The 20,720-nt window shown below is 43.6% G+C and overlaps 1 protein-coding gene across 1 annotated transcript in view; it reads right to left on the bottom strand.

Moving 5' to 3' along the window:
* Positions 1 to 20,720, bottom strand: part of LOC139448178 (protein FAM124A-like) — a 58,706-nt gene that overhangs the window by 11,710 nt on the left and 26,276 nt on the right. Inside the window, exon 2 of the mRNA XM_071229699.1 lies at positions 5,268 to 5,311. Within this exon, the coding sequence (XP_071085800.1) occupies positions 5,268 to 5,311 (44 nt within the window). The remainder of the gene's footprint in view (positions 1 to 5,267; positions 5,312 to 20,720) is intronic.

The following is a 20,720-nucleotide window of genomic DNA, read 5'->3' as shown; positions in this document are numbered from 1 at the left end:
ACGGGGAACAGGGAACAGGACATGAGGAACCAGGAACGGGGAACTGGGAACAGGACACGAGGAACCAGGAACGGGGAACTGGGAACAGGACATGAGGAACCAGGAACGGGGAACTGGGAAGAGGACACGAGGAACCAGGAACAGGACACGAGGAACCAGGAACGGGGAACTGGGAACAGGACACGAGGAACCAGGAACAGGACACGAGGAACCAGGAACGGGGAACTGGGAACAGGACATGAGGAACCAGGAACGGGGAACTGGGAAGAGGACACGAGGAACCAGGAACAGGACATGAGGAACCAGGAACGGGGAACTGGGAAGAGGACACGAGGAACCAGGAACAGGACACGAGGAACCAGGAACGGGGAACTGGGAACAGGACACGAGGAACCAGGAACAGGACACGAGGAACCAGGAACGGGGAACTGGGAACAGGACACGAGGAACCAGGAACGGGGAACTGGGAACAGGACATGAGGAACCAGGAACGGGGAACTGGGAAGAGGACACGAGGAACCAGGAACAGGACACGAGGAACCAGGAACGGGGAACTGGGAACAGGACACGAGGAACCAGGAACAGGACACGAGGAACCAGGAACGGGGAACTGGGAACAGGACACGAGGAACCAGGCACAGAGAACCGGGGACAGGACACGAGGAACCAGGAACGGGGAACTGGGAACAGGACACAAGGGACCAGGAACAGGACACGAGGAACCAGGAACGGGGAACTGGGAACAGGACACGAGGAACCAAAAACAGGACACGAGGAACCAGGCACAGAGAACCGGGGACAGGACACAAGGGACCAGGAACAGGACACGAGGAACCGGGAACAGGACACTGGGATCCAGGAACAGGACACGAGGAACCAGGAACAGGACACGAGGGACCAGGAACGGGACACGAGGATCCAGGACCAGGACACAAGGAACCGGGGCCATGACACGAGGAACGAGAACGGGGCACGAGGAACCAGGAACAGGGAACAGGACACGGGTAACCGGGAACAGGACACGGGAAGAGGAAATCGGGAACGGAACACGAGGAGCGGGAACACAACACAGGGGATAGGGGAATTGATGACAGGCACGGGGAACGGTGGAACGGGGGAACATGACGTGGGAACGGGGAACATGCTATGGAGAATGCACACGAGGAGCTGGATAAGCAAAACAGATGCCAGTGATCCGGTGAGGTAAAAAAATCCATAGAACAGGGAACGGAGAACTGGGAACATTGGACAAGAACAAGGACACGGAACACAGGACAAGAAATACAGAGTCCAAGGCTCTTGATACAGGGGAAACAGAATAGGGTACGGTGAACGGGGGTTTGAGGAGAAGAACAAGATAACAGGACATGAGAAAGGGAACGGACGACGGGGACCAGGGTCAGAGGGAACAGAGAAACTGAAATAGGATATAAAAACAGGACATGTGAAACATAGAACAAGGAACTAAGAAAAGGAATGCGGGGACAAAGCCAGGATAAATCTACAACGGTGGCCCTGACCATATCTGTGATGCTGCGGTCTCTTGAGCGAAGTCCGGCCTATGAGTCTGTCCACTCGGACACTGGCGTCTCCGCCACTGTGTGTCCAGGGTGTGAGATGCTTCATGTTGGGATTATCAGCATATTTAATCTCTAGGCGGCTTAATCTCAACAAACTTCAATTTCGTGTGTCGAGACGATGTGTTTGCTTTTTGAAAATAATCAATTTACAGAGAGCTCGTTAGTTGACTTAGCAGCTTAAAGGGAATTTCCAAATTAGCAGTTTACTGTTAATGTTTAAGGGCGTTAATACTCGCCAACAGCAGAGGAGTGAAGGGCGGGAACGGCGAGAAGACAGTAATAGGCCTCCTCGTTTGAGATTTGGGGAACAAAGGAGGTTTATAGCCAAAGTATGACAGAACATAGCCCTATACTAAATGAAGACGAGGCAATGATTCGCGACAATCCAGAATATCGGTTGTATTAAAGTAAGGTGAAATGGGGTTAAACGTCGCGTTCAAGATTACCGCACTTATATAGCGACGTGCATGCACGTGTGTTTGTGGCTGCTTGTACTAGTCCGGACTGATGTCGGTTTATAGTACTAGCCCACTGAGATACCATGCGACTGTTTAAAATGGATAATCCACGCAGACACAGTATACTGGCCAGAATACCCAGCAGATCTTGTTTTATCCAGTTAATGTCGAGCTCCGGGAGGGGTTACAATAAATACAGTATTTTGACGTGTTTTGGCTTGACGTGAATGAATGAGTGAGTGAGTGAGTAAGTGATTGAGTGAGTGAGAGAGTAAGTGAGTGAGTGAGTGATTTTGACATAGCGTTGAGCAGTACCTAAGTTATTTCACGGTCCAACATTTTAATGAAGGGAAAGCACAAAATGACGTAGGCCATTGACGTTCACCACGTTGACCAAACCGGAGAGCCTTGATGTAGAGATGAAGAACCACGGGGCGGGTGTAAGATTCGAACTCACGACACACGGATCCTGACAGACACAGGAACCGGAGGTACTGATATCGATGATATGAGTGAGTGAGTTGGGTTTAACGCCGCTTTTAACAGTATTTCAGTCATATCACGGGATTCGAACCCACAATCATAGGTTTCTGGCGTGCCCACGGGACGCAACTCTGCACAGCGAATCGCGGCGCCTTAGACGACTGGGCCACCCGTGCCCCCTCGACGATATGGATCAGGGATGGAGTGAATAGGTTTTACGCCGACTTTAGCAATATTCCAGCAATATCACGTCGGGCGACATCAGAAATAGCCTTCACAAACAGTACTCAAGTGGGAATCGAACCTGAACGGCGCAACGAGCAAACGCTTTAACCACAAGGCTACCAACCGCCCGCACTGGGGAGGATGATAGAGAAAGTACACGAGTACACAAGGATGTTGGTGATGACACCGACGTGGCTCGTCTATTCCGGGGTAAGAGTTGGCGTCGATTCAACGTGTTTGTCCCCCACGAGGAGTACAGAGGGATGAACATGTGTGGGCGGGACAGCCCTTGCCTCTAATACACACGGGCCACACACAGGGAGGGGTGACGGGTTAACGGCTTGTGAGGCGAGGGATTGGAACAACAGTTAGAGATGGCGCCTGCACAACTCAAATAGTGACCATCATGACAGAAGCCTTTACTTATGTTACTGGCCTGAACGTAAAAGAAAGATAAACATAGAAACATCTCACTGAGAATCAATATCACCTAATGGGAGGGGTGACGGCGCTATTTTAAGGTGTTGTTTCGTTTTGTTTGTTGTTTAAAGCGCCGCCAGCAATATCCCAGCTATATGATAAAGGTTTGTGTATTATCGACTCTGAACAGACAATCCAGTGGTTGATAATATGAGCGATGCTCCACGTTGCCGGGTTACGATGACAAGCAGCCAACCAAGTCACTGATCACCCAATCGTCTTAGTGAGTGAGTGAGTATGGTTTTACGCCACTTTTAGCAATATTCCAGCAATATCACGGCGGGGGACACCAGAAAAGGGCTTCACACTATAATGCGAAGGAAATGATTTTTTATTTGTTTCATCTCGACTGACTTCGGGTCTTTAGAAAAAGCTGACTTGGTGTCTCAGAATGCCTCAACTCGGAGCCTGAATGAATGAAGCGAGTGAAGCGAGATATTGGGAAATAATTGATGACTGTCGACATTTTCTGAAAGAATGTCCCCGAGCAAAGCAGTAGTTTGTCAGATCGTTCGGTACATTTCTTACAAAGGTCGGAATCTTTGGGTTAAAGGCTCAGACTCCGCTTTTAGCAATATTTCAGCAATATCACGGCGGGGGACACCAGAAATGGGCTTCACACATTGTACCCATGTTGGGAATCGAGCCCGGGTCTTCGGCGTGACGAGCGAACGCTTTTACCACGAGGCTACCCGACCGCCCCCAATCGTCTTACGATAAACATGGATTGCTGGAGTCAAATTATAATAAGACAGTTTAGTTCCTTATTTAACATGACAAAATTACCGATACATAGCGAGTCTCATCTTCGGCACGCATCAAAAGATACGAGGGTAATATTCTATTCATCATCAAAATTATTGTGCCACCTTTTTTCAGATTGTGACTAGTGTCTCGAGAGTAAAGGGCTTTGTTCCACAAAGAGATCTTAGCGTTAAGACGACCACAACTCCTATACTTTAATTCAAACATTCGACACTCGTAGCGCTGCCACAGCTTGGTGACACAGAGCCCAGCTAACCAGCTTCAGTTGAGAGAGATAAAATTAGTGACATTTCATTGTGACGTCGTGGTAACCGATGACATCACAATCGGCTGCAATGTCATGGTAACCGATGAAGATATCGCCTGAGAGATATCACTTGATCTCAACAAAGCGATATCACCTGTGAAAACGTGTTTTGGATAGTATATAATTTCTTTCCTTAGTGTTATTAAATACGTTATACATGTAGAGCGTCTATAAATGTTTCAACAGAAAACCTGAAATGAGACATTCCCTTGGTTTTGACAATGCTTAAATTAATGCATTAAATTTCGCCTAAAAATGTTTACAACGCTGTTTTGAGCGGCCAATATATTATAACCGAGAGTTGAGTTAAAGCCATACTTCATTGTTCCCTCAACAGAAGACAAGAAGGCAAGCTTCCCATCAGGACTCTAACGAGCAAACGCACATGTCACAAGTCCACCTTAGCGTATCTGACATGGAAACCTGCATTTAGTCGAGTCTGGACAAGGTAAACCAATGGTTGAAATCATGAACAACGATCCACGCCGTCAGGGTACGATGACGCGCCATCAATCAGGTCGTAAATTATTTCCACCTGATCCTCAGTTTAGTAAGTTCTTGGGGAGAATCTATTCTCATCCTGATTACAAGTGAGTGAGTGAGTGAGTGAGTATGGTTTTACGCCGCTTTTAGCAATATTCCAGCAGTATCACGGCGGGGGACACCAGAAATTGGTTTCATACAATGTACCCATGTGGGGAATCGAATCCGGGTCTTCAGCGTAACGAGCGAACGCATTTACCACGTGGTTGATATAAGAACATAAATGTGATAGACAAGCGTGACTGAGTGAGTATGGCATAATGCCGCAGTCTGAAAGGTTCCAGCAATATCATAACGGGACACTTGAGAAATCGGCTTCAAACATTGCGCTCACACACATATCAAACTCGGAACTTTGGCGTGACAAGCGAACATTTGAATCACTAGGCTATCCTACCGCCCTGATGTCATGATGAAGTTACTTACCGTCACTGGATGACGTCGACGTGGAGAAACTCCCCCTCCGTGACCTGAAACAACGGAGATATTATACATTAGAGAAGCAATAGAGGTACAGTGATGTTGCGGTGGGGGGGTGGGGGGGTGGGGGGTGGGGGTGGGTGCTACGGTGTGGGGATGGTGCGGGGGTGAGGTGGGTACGGTGCGGGGTTGAGGCGGGTACGGTGCTGGGATGCTATGGGTATGGTGCGGGGGTGATGCGGATACGGTATGGGGCATTTGCGGCGATGTTGTGGGGGTGCTGCTGGGACGGTGTTGGGTCGATGCGCAGAAGTGTCCGGGATGTAGCAGGGATGGTGCAGGTAGGGTTACGGGGATGGTGCAGGGATGGTGACCGTCTTTGTTAAATTTGAGCTGTGATACAATTTTGTTATACCTCTATTAAGAATCTTGCAATTCCATTGGTTAATCCCTACCACGGTATAAATCAACACATTTCGATGTAGACCCCCACATCATTTCACTGACACTGACCACGAATATTGACTCGTCACATGATCAGCATTGACCTGTCACGTGATAAATATAGACTCGTCTGCTAGAAAACAAGATGGCGTCTGGTACGAACATTTCACGGTTCGCGGCTAAGTTTAATGAAACAGGGGATGGTTTAAAGTCTTCATAAACGTAAAGCGAATTTTGGTATAACAAAACGAATGAGTACTCTTGACGAGGTCAATATACGAAAACAAAGACCCTAGGACCCAACCCCTTCGACGGTCGGGCCCTCGGGTCCTTGTTTTCGCATATTGACCGAGTCAAGAGTAACTATTTGTATAGTATTAAACCCTCTTTATCCAAATACTGGTTGTGTACTAGGTTATATTTCGTTCCCTTGCCTGTGTTTAGAACTCGAAGTCAGTGCCACGTGTATTGCCATGTGATAGGTTTGCACAACAACATAATTCTGATGGAAAAAACGTCACTTATACAATAATCATTCCAGTTTATAATAAATACACCTTTTTTATTTTAACAATGAAAATAACACAATGCTGTGTGTAAGACCTGGCGCCTGCATGATACGTTTGAACGACAAAAGGCAGAATTTCTGCCGGGAATAACAGCTGTGGTACAAAAAGACAAATACCACACAGACAGGATGTTGATAATATTGCTGTACCATTCTTTATCATCGTTATTTATAGCATATTAATATTCTTTATGTTTCGATTTCCATATCTACATTGTATTAATAACAAAATTATACAATACTTATATTCAAAAAAAAAAAGAGTTAGGAAACATTAATATTTTTGAGAATAGTTTTATGGAATTCGGGGCTCGGTCTTCACGACGAAAAAATTCCCCCCAAATTATCATGATCCCTTACTTATTTTGCTCGGTATATATACATTTCAGTGACAAGAGACATGTGTGTCGGTATTCCGAGGCTATGTACTATGTATTATTGTATAACTGTCCAACTACATAAATGTAGAGACCCGTGAAGATCCGGGGTACAATAGGTCTTCAGCATCCCATGCTTGCCGTAAAAGGCGTCAGGCTCGCTGACTTGGTTGATGCATGTCATCGTATTCCAAATGCGCGGATCGATGCTCATGATATCAATCACTGGATTGTCTGGTCCAGACACGATTATTTACAGACCGCCGTAATATAGCTGGAATATTGCTGAGTGCGGCGTTAAACAACAACCAACCAAGTTAATGCAATTAAACTGCACACGTCAGTTGTACGACGTGTAAAATGATAAAGTTGTATTTCGCAATGTGTTTATGAGCAATGCGTTATGTAACGGAATGTGCTATTGACCAAATCGTAACAGTATATAAACTGAGTTACAAAAGAAACTATATCTCACTGTTGACCTTTTTACATATGTTGTTTGATTGTCAATTGAAAACATCCTAACTTAGCGATATCATATTTAAAAAATGAACTGTACCGGCGCTTAGTCAGTACTCAAAGAATGAAACACAAACAGTCCGCATGATACACAACAGTTGATGGGTATCTTTGTCATCTTATCTTTGAAAGTAAAAAAAAATTACATTTTTCGTAACACATGTACAACATATCAAACATGGCAGTGGGTCATGTGGTTGCAAATTCATTTCTTACCTTAGTCTTCATTGCATAAATTTCTTTTTACACAAAATTACCCAGCAAAAGATTACTTTTTACAAACTGTTGTGGGAATAAGAGATGGTTAAATAGACATATCAAATAGACTTTTCAATTACATAACAAAAACCCGTTTTATATTGAAAACGTAATTTCTTTGTTCACAGAGGAGTGTTACACTAACAATTAGTCACAGAAATAAAGTATTTTATTTAAAAAATATATAGAACTATATCTTAAAAAGAAAAAAAGTAATCCAAACGGAGCCCAGAACAATGCTTACTTTCACACTAGACTTGCCAAAACTAATCTAGAATTGAGTTGGATTCGATTTTAATTTATTCCATTGGGTCTGGTAGACTGTTAGGGGAGTGTCACATGGAAACAATCCAAGCAGGGCGTATCTGAAGCCGTGTGTACCCAAGGATTAACGAAGTGTTGACCATGCCCCTGGGGTAAGATCAGCACCGCCGGCATGAACACTACCATGGTCATCGTCGCAGGTCATATCACCTCTACACTACTGCAGCAATACGGGAAGCTGTTATAAACAAATATTATGGAAGTCTGATTAAGTTGTTGGGGAAACGCGACGCCGAAGTTGGCCACCACGTCGAGAAATCACTGGCTTTAGCGAAGACCCGTGGGAATTGCTTTTGCTTTACTGATTGTAACAGTATATTGTTCAATTCATTTCAAATCCTGTATTACCTCGGCGTGAATAGATGTTAAGTCGCCGCTGGGACTTTGTGTAATATTAACGAAATCACTGTCACGAATCAGTATTATAGCTATGTACAATTAGGTTCGTTTTTTGTGAAAGTCGGGTTTTGGTTATTTCGGAATTTCGGAGACGGTATCAGATGAATAATCTTAGTTCATTGTGGAATATTGTGATTAATCTCAATTCGGAAGATGTGGCATTGTCTGCTCCAATCAAACCTTTCATTTGCCACTCAACCGAAGGGATAGTTAATGGTACATATTGAAACACGGAATCAGGTGCGGAACGAAAAACTAATATTTAATTTGTATCAAATGAAGTTATTTGAGAGTCGATGACTGTGATAGGTGGAAACATCATGAAAATTCCTCTTCCACAAATAAATTCAGTTGACTGGTTCTGTCACGTCTGCATTGGTCGGGCGACATAAAGGCGGACTAAAACCATACGAAACACACGACAAGCAAACACGTTGACAACAGAGCTACCCAACGTCTATCTGTTAAGATGACGTTTTCGAGTATCGAACAAAGCGTAATCATTTATAACCTTCGACATTAGTCCGGACTACTACAAGGAGACACTCTCTCTCCGTCTCTCTCTCTCTCTAATAATACTATTTATCTCTGTGTGTGTGTCTCTCTCTCTCTCTCTCTCTCTCTCTCTCTCTCTCTAGCTTATTAATAGGATAATCTGTTTCTGTCTGTCGTTGTCTGCCTCTCTATTATTTCTTACACATTTCTCAGTCTCTCTCTCTCTCTCTCTCTCTCTCTCTCTCTCTCTCTCTCTCTCTCTCTCTCTCTGTGCATGCACGTCGCAATGTAACTGCGACGGTTTAACGTCTTGAACGCGACGTTAAACCCCATTCCACCTCGCCTCTTATTTGATAGGAAAAACTGTGTGAACGTCCCCTGGGGCTATTCTTGTCTGCACATACCTGAGAGGCGATTGATTTGTAGACACATCCAACTTCCTAGCACCAGATTTAACAGGCATAGTACAACTATGTCCTTCCTCTGTCGCATAGCTTCTAGTCAGTTTGGTGACGGAGGCTTTACGACCACAAGGGAGCGCTCATGTCTCGTGTTACAGCCTCGTGCAGGGCAGTTAAGAATTTCAGTCACGCCATTTTGGAAGAAACTCTACATAGAAATACAAAGGTTCATTGTTCGCTGCGCGTTCCTTGAAACCGATAAGCCGTTGCTCTACACAAGAGAGTGTGAGTGTGGGGTCTGGGCAATATTGGGTAATTGTTCGAAATACTCAATGGAATTTCACACAGTATTTATTGGCCAGTTTACGTCGTTTGTGGAACGCCGTTTGTACTGAACACGCGACTACGGTAATCCATTCAGATTACATGAACCCGCTCCATCACTAGTACATTCATCTCAGTAGTCACACATACCAGTTTGTGGTAGTTCTTTACAGTGAATCCGGTATCATTTTTTGTGACTATTTGACAGTGTTATCCCTCCCTGATATACCATGAATATCCGTTAATCTGGACATGAAAGGTCTGGATGAATGGATAACGCGGTGTGCGTGCGTGCGTGCGTGCGTGCGTGCGTGCGTGCGTGCGTGCGTGCGTGCGTGGTTGTACCATTGCAAGCAACCCGTGAAGATCCGGGGTATAAAAAATTAAAGGTCTTCAGCAACCCATGCTTGTCGTAAAAGGAGACTTTGCATCATGAGCATCGATCTAGGAAATTGGGATACGATGACATGCACCAGCCAAGAGTGAATTACGAGCCGGACCACCCGATCCCGTTAGTCGCCTCTTACGACAAGCATAGTCGCCTTTTGGGGGAAATAAATTGCTGAAGACCTATTCTACCCCGGATCGTTATGGGTATTGATGCGGGTACTTTTATGAAGGATGTCTACCCGAGCCCGTTATCGCCTCTTATGACAAGTATGGGTTGCTGAAGACCAATTCTACCCCGGATCTGCACGGGTCAACTTGAGTGATTGTGTCTCACTCTACCCCGACGGCGTGAAAGGTTTCCCATAATGTCAATCACTGGATTGTCTGGTCCGACTCGATTAGTTACAGGCCACATCCCACTGGTAATTCTAACCACGAAGACGCTGAATCCATACACGGGCATTACAAAACAAGGGATATCGTCAAACATCAACTTAGGATTGTTTGTCTAACATATTACACCGTAGTTAGCAAACGAAAGGCTGTGACTTCAAACAATGTTTTGGGATTGTTCACGTGGCATGCTGTTCGCTGATAGGCAGACAAGGGTATTTACCAAACGGAACGGGATTTTGTGTGTGACATGAACATTAGTTATGAGATATGAGTGTGCGATGACAGCCTTGCATGTCTCGTGGAGGATTTCTGGTTGAACAGTTATTCCTGATATACATAATTTCACCTACAGGAAATAATGCCGCTTTGTCTGCGAGACACTAGCTTAACGTTGTTCACCACTGCGATCATGTTAAAAGTGCAATAATATCCCTTTTAGGATTGCCAAGAATTTCCTTAGTGACATGCCAGAAGTAGATCTATATTAGCCGATGACAAATGTCCTTTGTCTTGTCAAAGATCCGATCAGAACGCCAGAACATGCGTCGTCAACCCTTAGCGGTAACCGGGCAAATTTTGTGTTTTTGCCATAGGTGAATGTTAATTGGCGACATATGATTGATGTCAATATGTCTATCGTGTCATCAACAACGATATGACTGTATATCTGTACTTGCTTTAGGCTCAGGAAACACAAACAAAGCTCAGTCGTTGCAGTAAACATGACATTGCAAACACAATTTGAAAAAAATATTGGCAATATGATACAGGAACATTTCTGGGAATGATGCCTCCATGAGTTATGTCCCGCATTCATCTAATTTATTTTTTTCAGTTCTCAAATTTTAATAAATTAAACGAAGAATAATACATTGGCATAAAATACCAGGTCATCTTTGGTGTCCAAAACTCAAACCCAGGCTTCATACACTACCGGGCAAAAGGAAGTATACAACCATGTTTGACGGTGACTACGGATAAAAAATGATAATTCGATGGTGACGTGTTTGATAAGGGTGATGGTTGTGTTTTAGACCTTACGTTTGTGTTACGGCGACTATTTCGGCTTACGTTGGATAACGTTTATTATTTTCCATGTGTATGCTTTCTTTTGCTCGGTACTATACGTTCCCCTTTTTTGCGCCATCAGTATACATTCAAAACCGTGAGGCTTTTAGTAATGGTTAATCAGTTAGTAACGGCTTCGTTTAGCAATCTGAAAAGGTGCACAGTAACTGTATTGATTCAAAGCGTATAACCATATAGTTATATTTAATAGATGCCAAGTAATTGCGGTTATATTATGGGTTTTGACAAAGATATATTTTCGCTATATGACTTATCAAACGTCAGGGGCGATCGGGTAGCCTAGTGGTCAAAGCGTTCGCTCGTCACGCCGACGACCCGGGTTCGAATCCCGACATGGGTACAATGTGTGAAGCCCATTGCTGGTGTCCCCCGCCGTGATATTGCTAGACTATTGCTTAAAGCGGCGTAAAACCAAACTCACTCACTATTAAACGCCAATACACGAGCGATCAACTGACAGTCAATACTTATCGTTCTACAACTCGGGTTGCAGCTTGTACGGGTACACAATAGTACGGAGATTGAGCCATTAAGCTCGGTAATACATAGTCATCGATATCGTCAAACACAGGCGCAAATAGCAGCAAACACATTTAGCCTCAGAGAGATCTAACACAGCACGATCCCCGTAATAATGGGTATGTATCCAGTTTAAAGTCAGCTGTGACTGCGTCACATTGTCACCAGATCTCCACAGGGGCAGGTACAGATTAGTAATCGAACATACCACGTGGGGATGAATAGGCAATAATCTGGGCATTCGTAGCGGCTAATCCGTTAATCCGCGACCCGACAGATGTGCCCTGTGCGCTTAGACCTGCTCATGGGGATCTGATGTAGGAGATTTGACTTGTGCTCACTTGGGAGCATCTTACGTGAATGATTTTGTCATAATTCCAACTGATCTTTAAACGCTAAATATTGTAATCCTCATGAGTGGTTTTATAACATGTGACGCATTTCACCTTGTTAACTCGATTTTAGCAGCAAGGTTAAGTGACGCATGGATTCGTGATCTTGCTTCAGGGTGACTACTGAGGGAAATATGTATGATTGGCACACTAATGAAAGAAATCAATCATGATCACATACATGGATCAATCTTTGTAGGTTCATTAACCGAAAACATTAACTTGTTTAGATTTCATGATCTCACGCGCTTCTGGGCGGTAGCTGTGACGAATAATTGCTAATTGCTAATTGCTAATTGCTAATCGATGATCTGATATCGTTCAATAACGGTCAAATAGTCAGGACTCGCCGGATCCTGAAGGGAATGGCGTCGACAATTCTAGTACAAGCCGGTAATTGCACAACTGATTGGACCGGCATATCCTGAACTTGGCAAATAACGGTATCAAGGAGTGATATAACAATGTATGTTTTCACTCATGAAATAAATGCACCAAACACTTTACTTGTGTCACGGATAATAGCATGAAGGCATTTAACAAACTGGTGTCACTATCCAAATGCCGCCGCGTTGAAAGAATTTGCAATCAATCTTAGAAGAGAAATATCTGCATAGTCAGGCAACTCGAAGGAAAACATACATTCTCCATAATTTGGTACATCGGTGGGGGCGGTGGGGTAGCCTAGTGGTTAACGCGTTCGCTCGTCACGCCGAAGACCCGGGTTCGATTCCCGGCATGGGTACAATGTGTGAAGCCCATTTCTGGTGTCCCCCACCGTGATATTGCTGGAATATTGCTAAAAGCGGCGTATAATGCTACTCACTCATATCAGTTGTTTTCAAAGACATATTTTTCGTCATACTCCACAAACTAATATTTTCTGTCCTGCCATCAGAGGCAAAGAGCATGGTTTTGACACTTTCTCTGAGACAGTTCCATTTATTTCAGAACTGCCCCTATATCATACCCAGGTCGCTATGTGTTTCAATAGTGTTGAAGTACTGCTCTCAAACATACACCAAGCTGCCTTTACAAGTGTCAGAGCACCAATCATGAACCTAAATACATACCCCATAAACCACAACATGACCTGTCATTGACGTAGGAACGGCAGAGGAGATACAAGCACCTGTCATGTACATGGCAGCTATTGATGACCCTGTCAATCACTCTGACAGCAATGTAAGCCATACCGACTGTTTGCCTCACATGGGCTTTGTGTATGGGTGGACGGACTCTTCTCACCAATGTTATACTGTCCTATTGGTCAGTGGAAATTGTACTGACTTCAGCTGTTTTGTGTTGTTTTTGTTCAACCTAATTTATGAGTGACAGACACAATTTTGGGAAACCGTTCGTTTACAATATAATACAATATAAAGTATATGAAACCGATCTCATTCACTTGGTATATCGTTTGAAATGTAACCTTCTGGTTCCGGCAGAATCCTATTCGACATAATGGTATACTGACCGGTTGTCTAGAACGATGGATTACTCGAATATTTCCGATAGCTCCGAGTAATTAGCATAATTAATTTCACACGTATAAACAAAATCACACATAGACCTCACAGATAACACATATCAGACATATTACACACACACGTATATATATATATGACGTGTCTACCAAATACGCGTTGGAAAAACAAAGCACGCAAACATCTCAACATTTGATTCTGACATGTGTTGAATTTATGTGTCGGTTATTTCAGTTATACTGAAAGAGAAGCTTATTTCCCTGTATCTTTCATTGTTCCCTCATTCGTTTCCATCAGTATATCATATGTCAAAATATCTCACAGATCACATATATACCTCATGGATGACTCATATATCTCATAGATCACGTTATGCTTGTCGTAAGAGGCGACTAACGGGATCGGGTGGTCAGGCTCGCTGACTTGTTTGATATATGTCATCGTATAGCAATCGATGCTTATGATGTCAATCAGTGGATTGTCTGGTCCAGACTCGACTATTTACAGACTGACGTCATATAGCTGGAATATTGCTGAGTGCGGCGTTACAAAACAAACAAACATAGATCATGCACACCCCACATGATATATCAACATCTTATAATACTGGTGCCCCGATTATGTTTCTACGTTTTGACAGCACCATACCCGTGCTCGTGGGTTTCAACGATGTAGTAAACGTCTGAAACCTGCATCACTTCGGCCTTTCCTCTCAAATTATACTGACACGCCGTGATATAACTGGAAAACTGTTAAAAGCGGCGTTAAACCCAATTCACTCACTCACTCACTCATTATAAGACTGGTCATATAGCCTTTAATTCATGTACTGTTCATAATGATTAAACACCATGTACTGAATGTGAAATTGAATATTTCAAACCCAAAAGTCTCCGAGACTTGTCACAGTAGCCGTATACATGTATTGCGCTCATCCTAAAATACCAAATGAATAAAGTCTTGAAACCTTGTTTGTCTGCCTTTAAAGTTTCCCCAACTCACATACCACCACTGCCATAATCACCCCGCCCACCAACCCAGGGACCACCCCCCCAGGGACCACCACCCCAGAGACCACATTGTAAGACCCATTGTTGAACGTGTAAACTTCTCAAACAACGATTACATACACGGCAAAAAAACCTTTTGTGAGGGAACTGTGTTTGTTCTTAAAATTAGCAGAACCAGATCTGTGGCTTTGCTGCCCTTTGTGAAATCTCCCGTCCACATGGGGACTTGGAGACCGTTAGGCAGTTCACACACAGCGACATACAAGTCCAACAGAGGTGGCAACGCTAACCAATCTAATGGCTTTAAGTAGCCGGAGCCCTGCCTAAACCACGTACAACCAAGACGTGTTCTTGTACACAGATCGCAACGTGCAGATACCTTAGATGATGAAGGATTATCTTCCCATCTTAGTTGAACATATGTTAAACAAAAACGGTTTTGTTAGTTCAAACTAGAAATACAAACTGCACTTCAACGCCCTGTGACTTAAAGCAAGCAGCTTAGTGCGATACGCTAACTCTGAAAATACATCGACGTCTTAATAAACTCTATCGTACAACAAATATGCACTATGTTTTAAAATGACATACATAAATATAGACAAACAGAAAAGTCGAGTGCAGAAACGTGTGCCGATGCCTGTGTTGACTGGAGTATTTAGAAGTCCTGACTTGAAAGGGAATTTTGGATCATGACGTGTAGTACGCATGTTTCCCATGTTAAACACGTATGTAACAGTCTGGGTCAGGGGTAACTATTTCAAAGCAACATCTTCCTACGACATAGAGCTACTTGCTCCTAAACTGGTATTATTTACAATATGATTATGTTGTTATATATAACACCTTCACACTTCCGGGAATTAGTTTGAAGCTCTACACATTTTACGTTTGTAAACAGAGCTGCAAAAAAAATTGGCTCGATTGATTTATAAATATTCACTCCACAATCTCAGTATGAAATACACGTGTTTAAAATAGGACTCGTGATATTAGGCACAAGTTCTGGTGAGGTGTTCAGTCTTGCAAGTCGTGTTGTATCGTGCTGTTAGTCTCCTACAAGACTCTATCTATAACAGCTGCTAAAAGATTCGAACGTAAGAGTACTGTATAGTTAGTTCAAAGAACATTACCATTATTGTTACATTGATTATGAGTTATGATTATGAGTGAGTGAGTATGGTTTTAAGACGCTTTTAGCAATATTCAACCAATATCACGGCGAGGAACACCAGAAATGGGCTTCACACATTGTCCCCATGTTGGAATCGAACCCAGGTCTTCGGCGTGACGAGCGAACGGTTTAACCACTAGGCTACCCGACCGCCCCCCTAAAGGGAGAGGGCTGAGGTGTGTACACTATGTTTGGGGTTTGGGTGGTGGGTTCAAATATAGGATCGCGGAGATGTATATTGTTGGGTTTGCATGTAGGGTTTATAACGTAGAGAGTTGATGTGAGGATGTGAGGCTAGAACGTAGAGGTGATGATGTTTGTTGTTTATCGACGCTCTCAGCATTATTCCAGCTATATGACGGCGGTCTGTAAATAATCAAGTCTGAACCAGGCAATCCAGTGATTGACTTCATGAGTATCGATCCACGCAATTGGGATACGATGAACCATCAACCAAGTCAGCGAGCCTGACCACCCGATCCCGTTACTCGCCTCTTACGACAAGCATGGGTTGCTGAAGACCTATTCTACCCCGGAATCTTCACGGGTCGTATTTTGTTGGGCTTTTGTAGGGTCAAATGGCGGAGATTAGATGTGTAGTGTATATTTTGGGGGTATGGGTGGAGGATTTAGAGCACAGGGCGTTGGTGTTTTTTTGTTGTTGGAATCTTGGTGTTTGTCGTAGGGTGAAGGGGGGAGGGCGTAGGGCGTAGGGCGTAGGGCGTGTATACTCTGCTGGGGTCTACAATGCTGGGAATGAGGATGTCGCTCAAAGCGCATTCATGTGTATACTTTTGGGAGTTGAGTACAGGAACAAGACCCATGAGGTGGTGAAATTAATGTTGATGGGGTTACTAGCAGTTTGACAGAGACAATATATACCCATAATATAGACAACACAGGGAAACATCATCTTTCATGGTTAACTCTATACACAGACAACCCTGATTACACACTCTGCGGCTTTGTGAACTCACGTTTGCCTAAGGTTGATGTCTAAACGGGCGCATTTCGCACGTTGTGTTGACATTAATAATTCCAGAAAAAATAATCTTCATTCTTTGTGACTACAACGTGTGCACACAAACGACTATGGTTTATCCATATACCCTGTGAGCCTGTGTATTAACAGTTAAATTAAGTTGCTCAGCCTGTTATACATTCAAAAAACATGTTTGTCTTCCCTTAAACATATATAGATATCCATTTAATATAATCACACAACTATTTGGCACTGACGTTTCGGATATGGTTTCATTTTGGCGGGTCACCAAAAGATTGTCTATTAAATGGGATGGCGTCACGGGGAGTTTATAAGGAGGTATGTGTAGAAATAGATTCATTGCCTTTTTGAATGGTGCAGCTCAAATAAGGATTTCAAAGGCATATTTATCTTAAGAATTGTTGCGTTGTATAAATAAAAATTATAATTATCTACAGATTAAAATAAATGAATGCAGCAAAGAGGGTTTGGGTGATCCTGGCACGGTCAGGCTTATTAGGCTCATCATCAGCTCAGGGCCCTTGCCTCCTTTACATGCAGCCCAGACAGCGACTTCTCCCATGAAGCATTGCCTAGTCACACCCACAAGGTCCGCATATTTGCCATGTTATTCCTGACTTTGTCAATCACATTGGTGTCAAAGGGGGCAGAAAACTCAATGATTTCATTGGATTTATGAAAAAGGACAAGATCAGGTTTGTTAACCTGGATAGGTCTGAGGCTGTATACGGGCCATACTCCAAAGAATTTTGTATTTTCCATTGTCCATGACGCCCTCTAAATATTCTCGGTCGTACCATGGATGGACCTCTGTGTCAAAACTGCAAGCATTGCGAAGATGGCAATAAAAAGATCGAGCCAATCCATCATGTCGCTTTTAAGATACTGTCTTTGTGCCAAAAGCTGGGCATCCACTGACAATGTGTTGGACAGTCACATAAAATTCATGGCATAATCTACATTTGATTCAAAATCGCACATTGACGGCTTCGAGTTGGAAACAACTGGTCCTGAGCAGCAAACAAAAAGCCTTCTGTTTCACTTTTCAGGCCAGTCGGCTTCATACAAGCAAAGGACTCTGCATGGTTGCTGATCTTCTCAACACACTGCACGGAAACTCGATGCAGTGGTCGTCCAGAATTTCAAGAGACGGTTAGTTCCTCTATGCTTGTTACCCTTTTAAATCATTCATCGAGACATTACTTGGTTTACTTTCAAATCTTCAAACGATTCTTCATCGGGCTTATCACACAGTATCGAATGTCAACTCGTCACATCCCCCATAGACGCACAATTATTTCCCCGTTACCTATGATTGTGGGTTCTAATCCCGGTTCGCCCCGATTATGTTTCTAGGTTTGTCAGCACCATACCCGTGCTCGTGGGTTTCACCAAAGTGGTAAACGTCCGACACCTGCATCACTTCGGGCTTTCCTCCCACAATAAGCTGACACGCTGTGATTTAGCTGGAATACTGTTAAAAGCGGCGCTAAACCCAACTCACTCACTCACTCACGCTTGTCCTTAATTAACGGCACTGATTCTACCTTCGTAAATAAATCACTTTAAGGCATCGATGTCCTTTTGCATTACCAGTGAAAACATACGAGTTGCGTGATTGCCGTTAGAAGGAAATGCAGAAAGTTGTTTACGATTGAAATTTGATGTAAAATGCCTCTACAAGTGGTTCCGGAAGTGCAGACAAGCTATTCAGTAACAGTCAACTTTGGGACATGTTAACAATCCTTTAAGTAATCGGAGTCTTCTTCATTTATTTCATTTAATAAAATTACAAATAAACAAAATTATTTACTTCAAGCAGAGAACATGGTTACTCGCACTGTGCCTTTATTTATCGTTTGTAAAATTAATATTTTAGGCTTCACTTTGATCACGGACAGCATCATAATTGTTTTATTTTCAGCAAATATTTCGGAAGTCGCATCGGGGTAATCACGCAGTCCTGTCAACAAACCACGGGGCACGTGTATTCAGTGCATATTACAACGCAAGTAATTACACAACACAAACACTACTCCACATTCAGGAGATCCCAACACCCCGGGACGAGTCAAGTCTGAGTCAACATTACTATTTGACGACAAGGAGTTACTCCAGCAATTTACATTCTTGTGCCCCTGTCGCCTTTCAACTGCGTCGCTGGGGGCGTTGCTAGGGTAAACAAATCTTGATTACGTCTTTCCGGAAAAGGGTTCGGCCTTTACTGACATTGACTGCAATTAATTATGATTGTAAAGTTAAATTAAAGTCATAAATGCGAACCGATGTCGTAAACCGTGGGTGGTGCCGTAAACAGGTCTGAAATCTCGCGGAACCCCTATGTTATGATCGGGCAATAACGTGTTTCTTGGCATTTCTTTTAAGGGATATATCCATGCATGAGCAATACGAATAAAAGGACGTGAATTCTGATTAATCAAATTCTAGAGGATGATTTTAAAATTTCGTCGGCTTGTTCTGAAATAATACTGGACAGAAAGACAAACAAAATTGTTTGAATTCTTGTTGAATAAATTCCTTCTATAACGCCACAGATTGAAAGGATTCATCGTTACGTTATAGGACGCTTCGAAAGGAATCGTTTAGCTTTACGGTTAAAGCGTTCGCTTGTCACACTGAAGATCCTGGTTCCATTCCCACGAGGGTAAAAGTCTGAAGTCTATTTTTTCGTGACATTGCTAGTATATTTGGTAAAGGACAAACTCAACCACTTAGTGCATTAAAAAGTCATACCAAAAGACGTTTAAAATTGGTACTTGTTGTTACCCTGTCTGGCACTCGGCATTAAGGGGCTAAAACAAGGACCGGCCGTCTCGGAGTCAGCCTACAGTGTCTGAGTGAGGTATTCATGTTAAACTGCGGCATGGTATCTCAGTGAGCTAGCACTATCAATCGGCATTAGTCCGGACTAGTGCAAGCAGCCACACACGCACACACACACGCACGCACGCACGCACGCACGCACGCATGCATGCACGTCGCTATATCAGTGCAGTTATCTTAAACCCACCTCACCTCACTAACCTATGATCATATTCCCCAAGTGGATCTTGGGCGTCACCAATTAAGTATTCTGAAATTACACCATTCCGATCATGGGTTCGTCATAGGCTAAGCACGGATTAGCCCACGTTGAGCCTAGGCCTGCACTTTGTAAGAGCTAAGCACCAGTTAAGCATGGAATGATCTGACCGAGTTAACTTGACTTAAAAAGAAACACACCCGTACTGATGCAAATATTTACTTTTTAAACTCGTGTTTGCCACTAACGTATACCTTTGGTCACCCGTGAAGTGCGCAGTAACATCTTACACGTCCAAGGGCCAGTATTTACAAACATTAGGCACAGGTGTTTCGACCTTCACCCTTGATGAGGTCATGACCCTCTGCCATGTGACCGGTGGTGTTGTCACAGTAACTCTTGTGGTCATCTCAACAAATATTTCCCCTGACCATACACTCCTGTCCCTCCCAGCAGACGCTGGACCACGTGCTGAGACAGAAAACGCGGGGGAGGGTTAAACTGACATCTTTGCACAGTGAGCTGTCATTTTGTTTGGACTTGTCTGGAATCTCTAGCGTCCTCTACGTCACATTCTACAGTAAGCTTGGAATATTAGAACACTGTTTTGTTTGATTGATTGTTTGATGTCTAACGCCGCACTCAGCAGTATTCCAGCTATATGACGGCGGTCTGTAAATAACTGAGTCTGAACCAGACAATCCAGTGATTGAAATTATGAGCATCGATCCACGCAGTTGGAATACGATGACATGTATCAGCCAAGTCAGCGAGCCTGACCACCCGATGCCGTTAGTCGCATCTTACGACAAGCATAGTCGCCTTTTACGGCAAGCATGGGTTGCTG

Source organism: Haliotis cracherodii, unplaced genomic scaffold (genome assembly GCF_022045235.1).
Source record: "Haliotis cracherodii isolate W230 unplaced genomic scaffold, xgHalCrac1.p SCAF_7, whole genome shotgun sequence".
NCBI classification, from domain to species: Eukaryota; Metazoa; Mollusca; class Gastropoda; order Lepetellida; family Haliotidae; genus Haliotis; species Haliotis cracherodii.
This window is presented reverse-complemented; position numbering and strand designations above follow the sequence as displayed.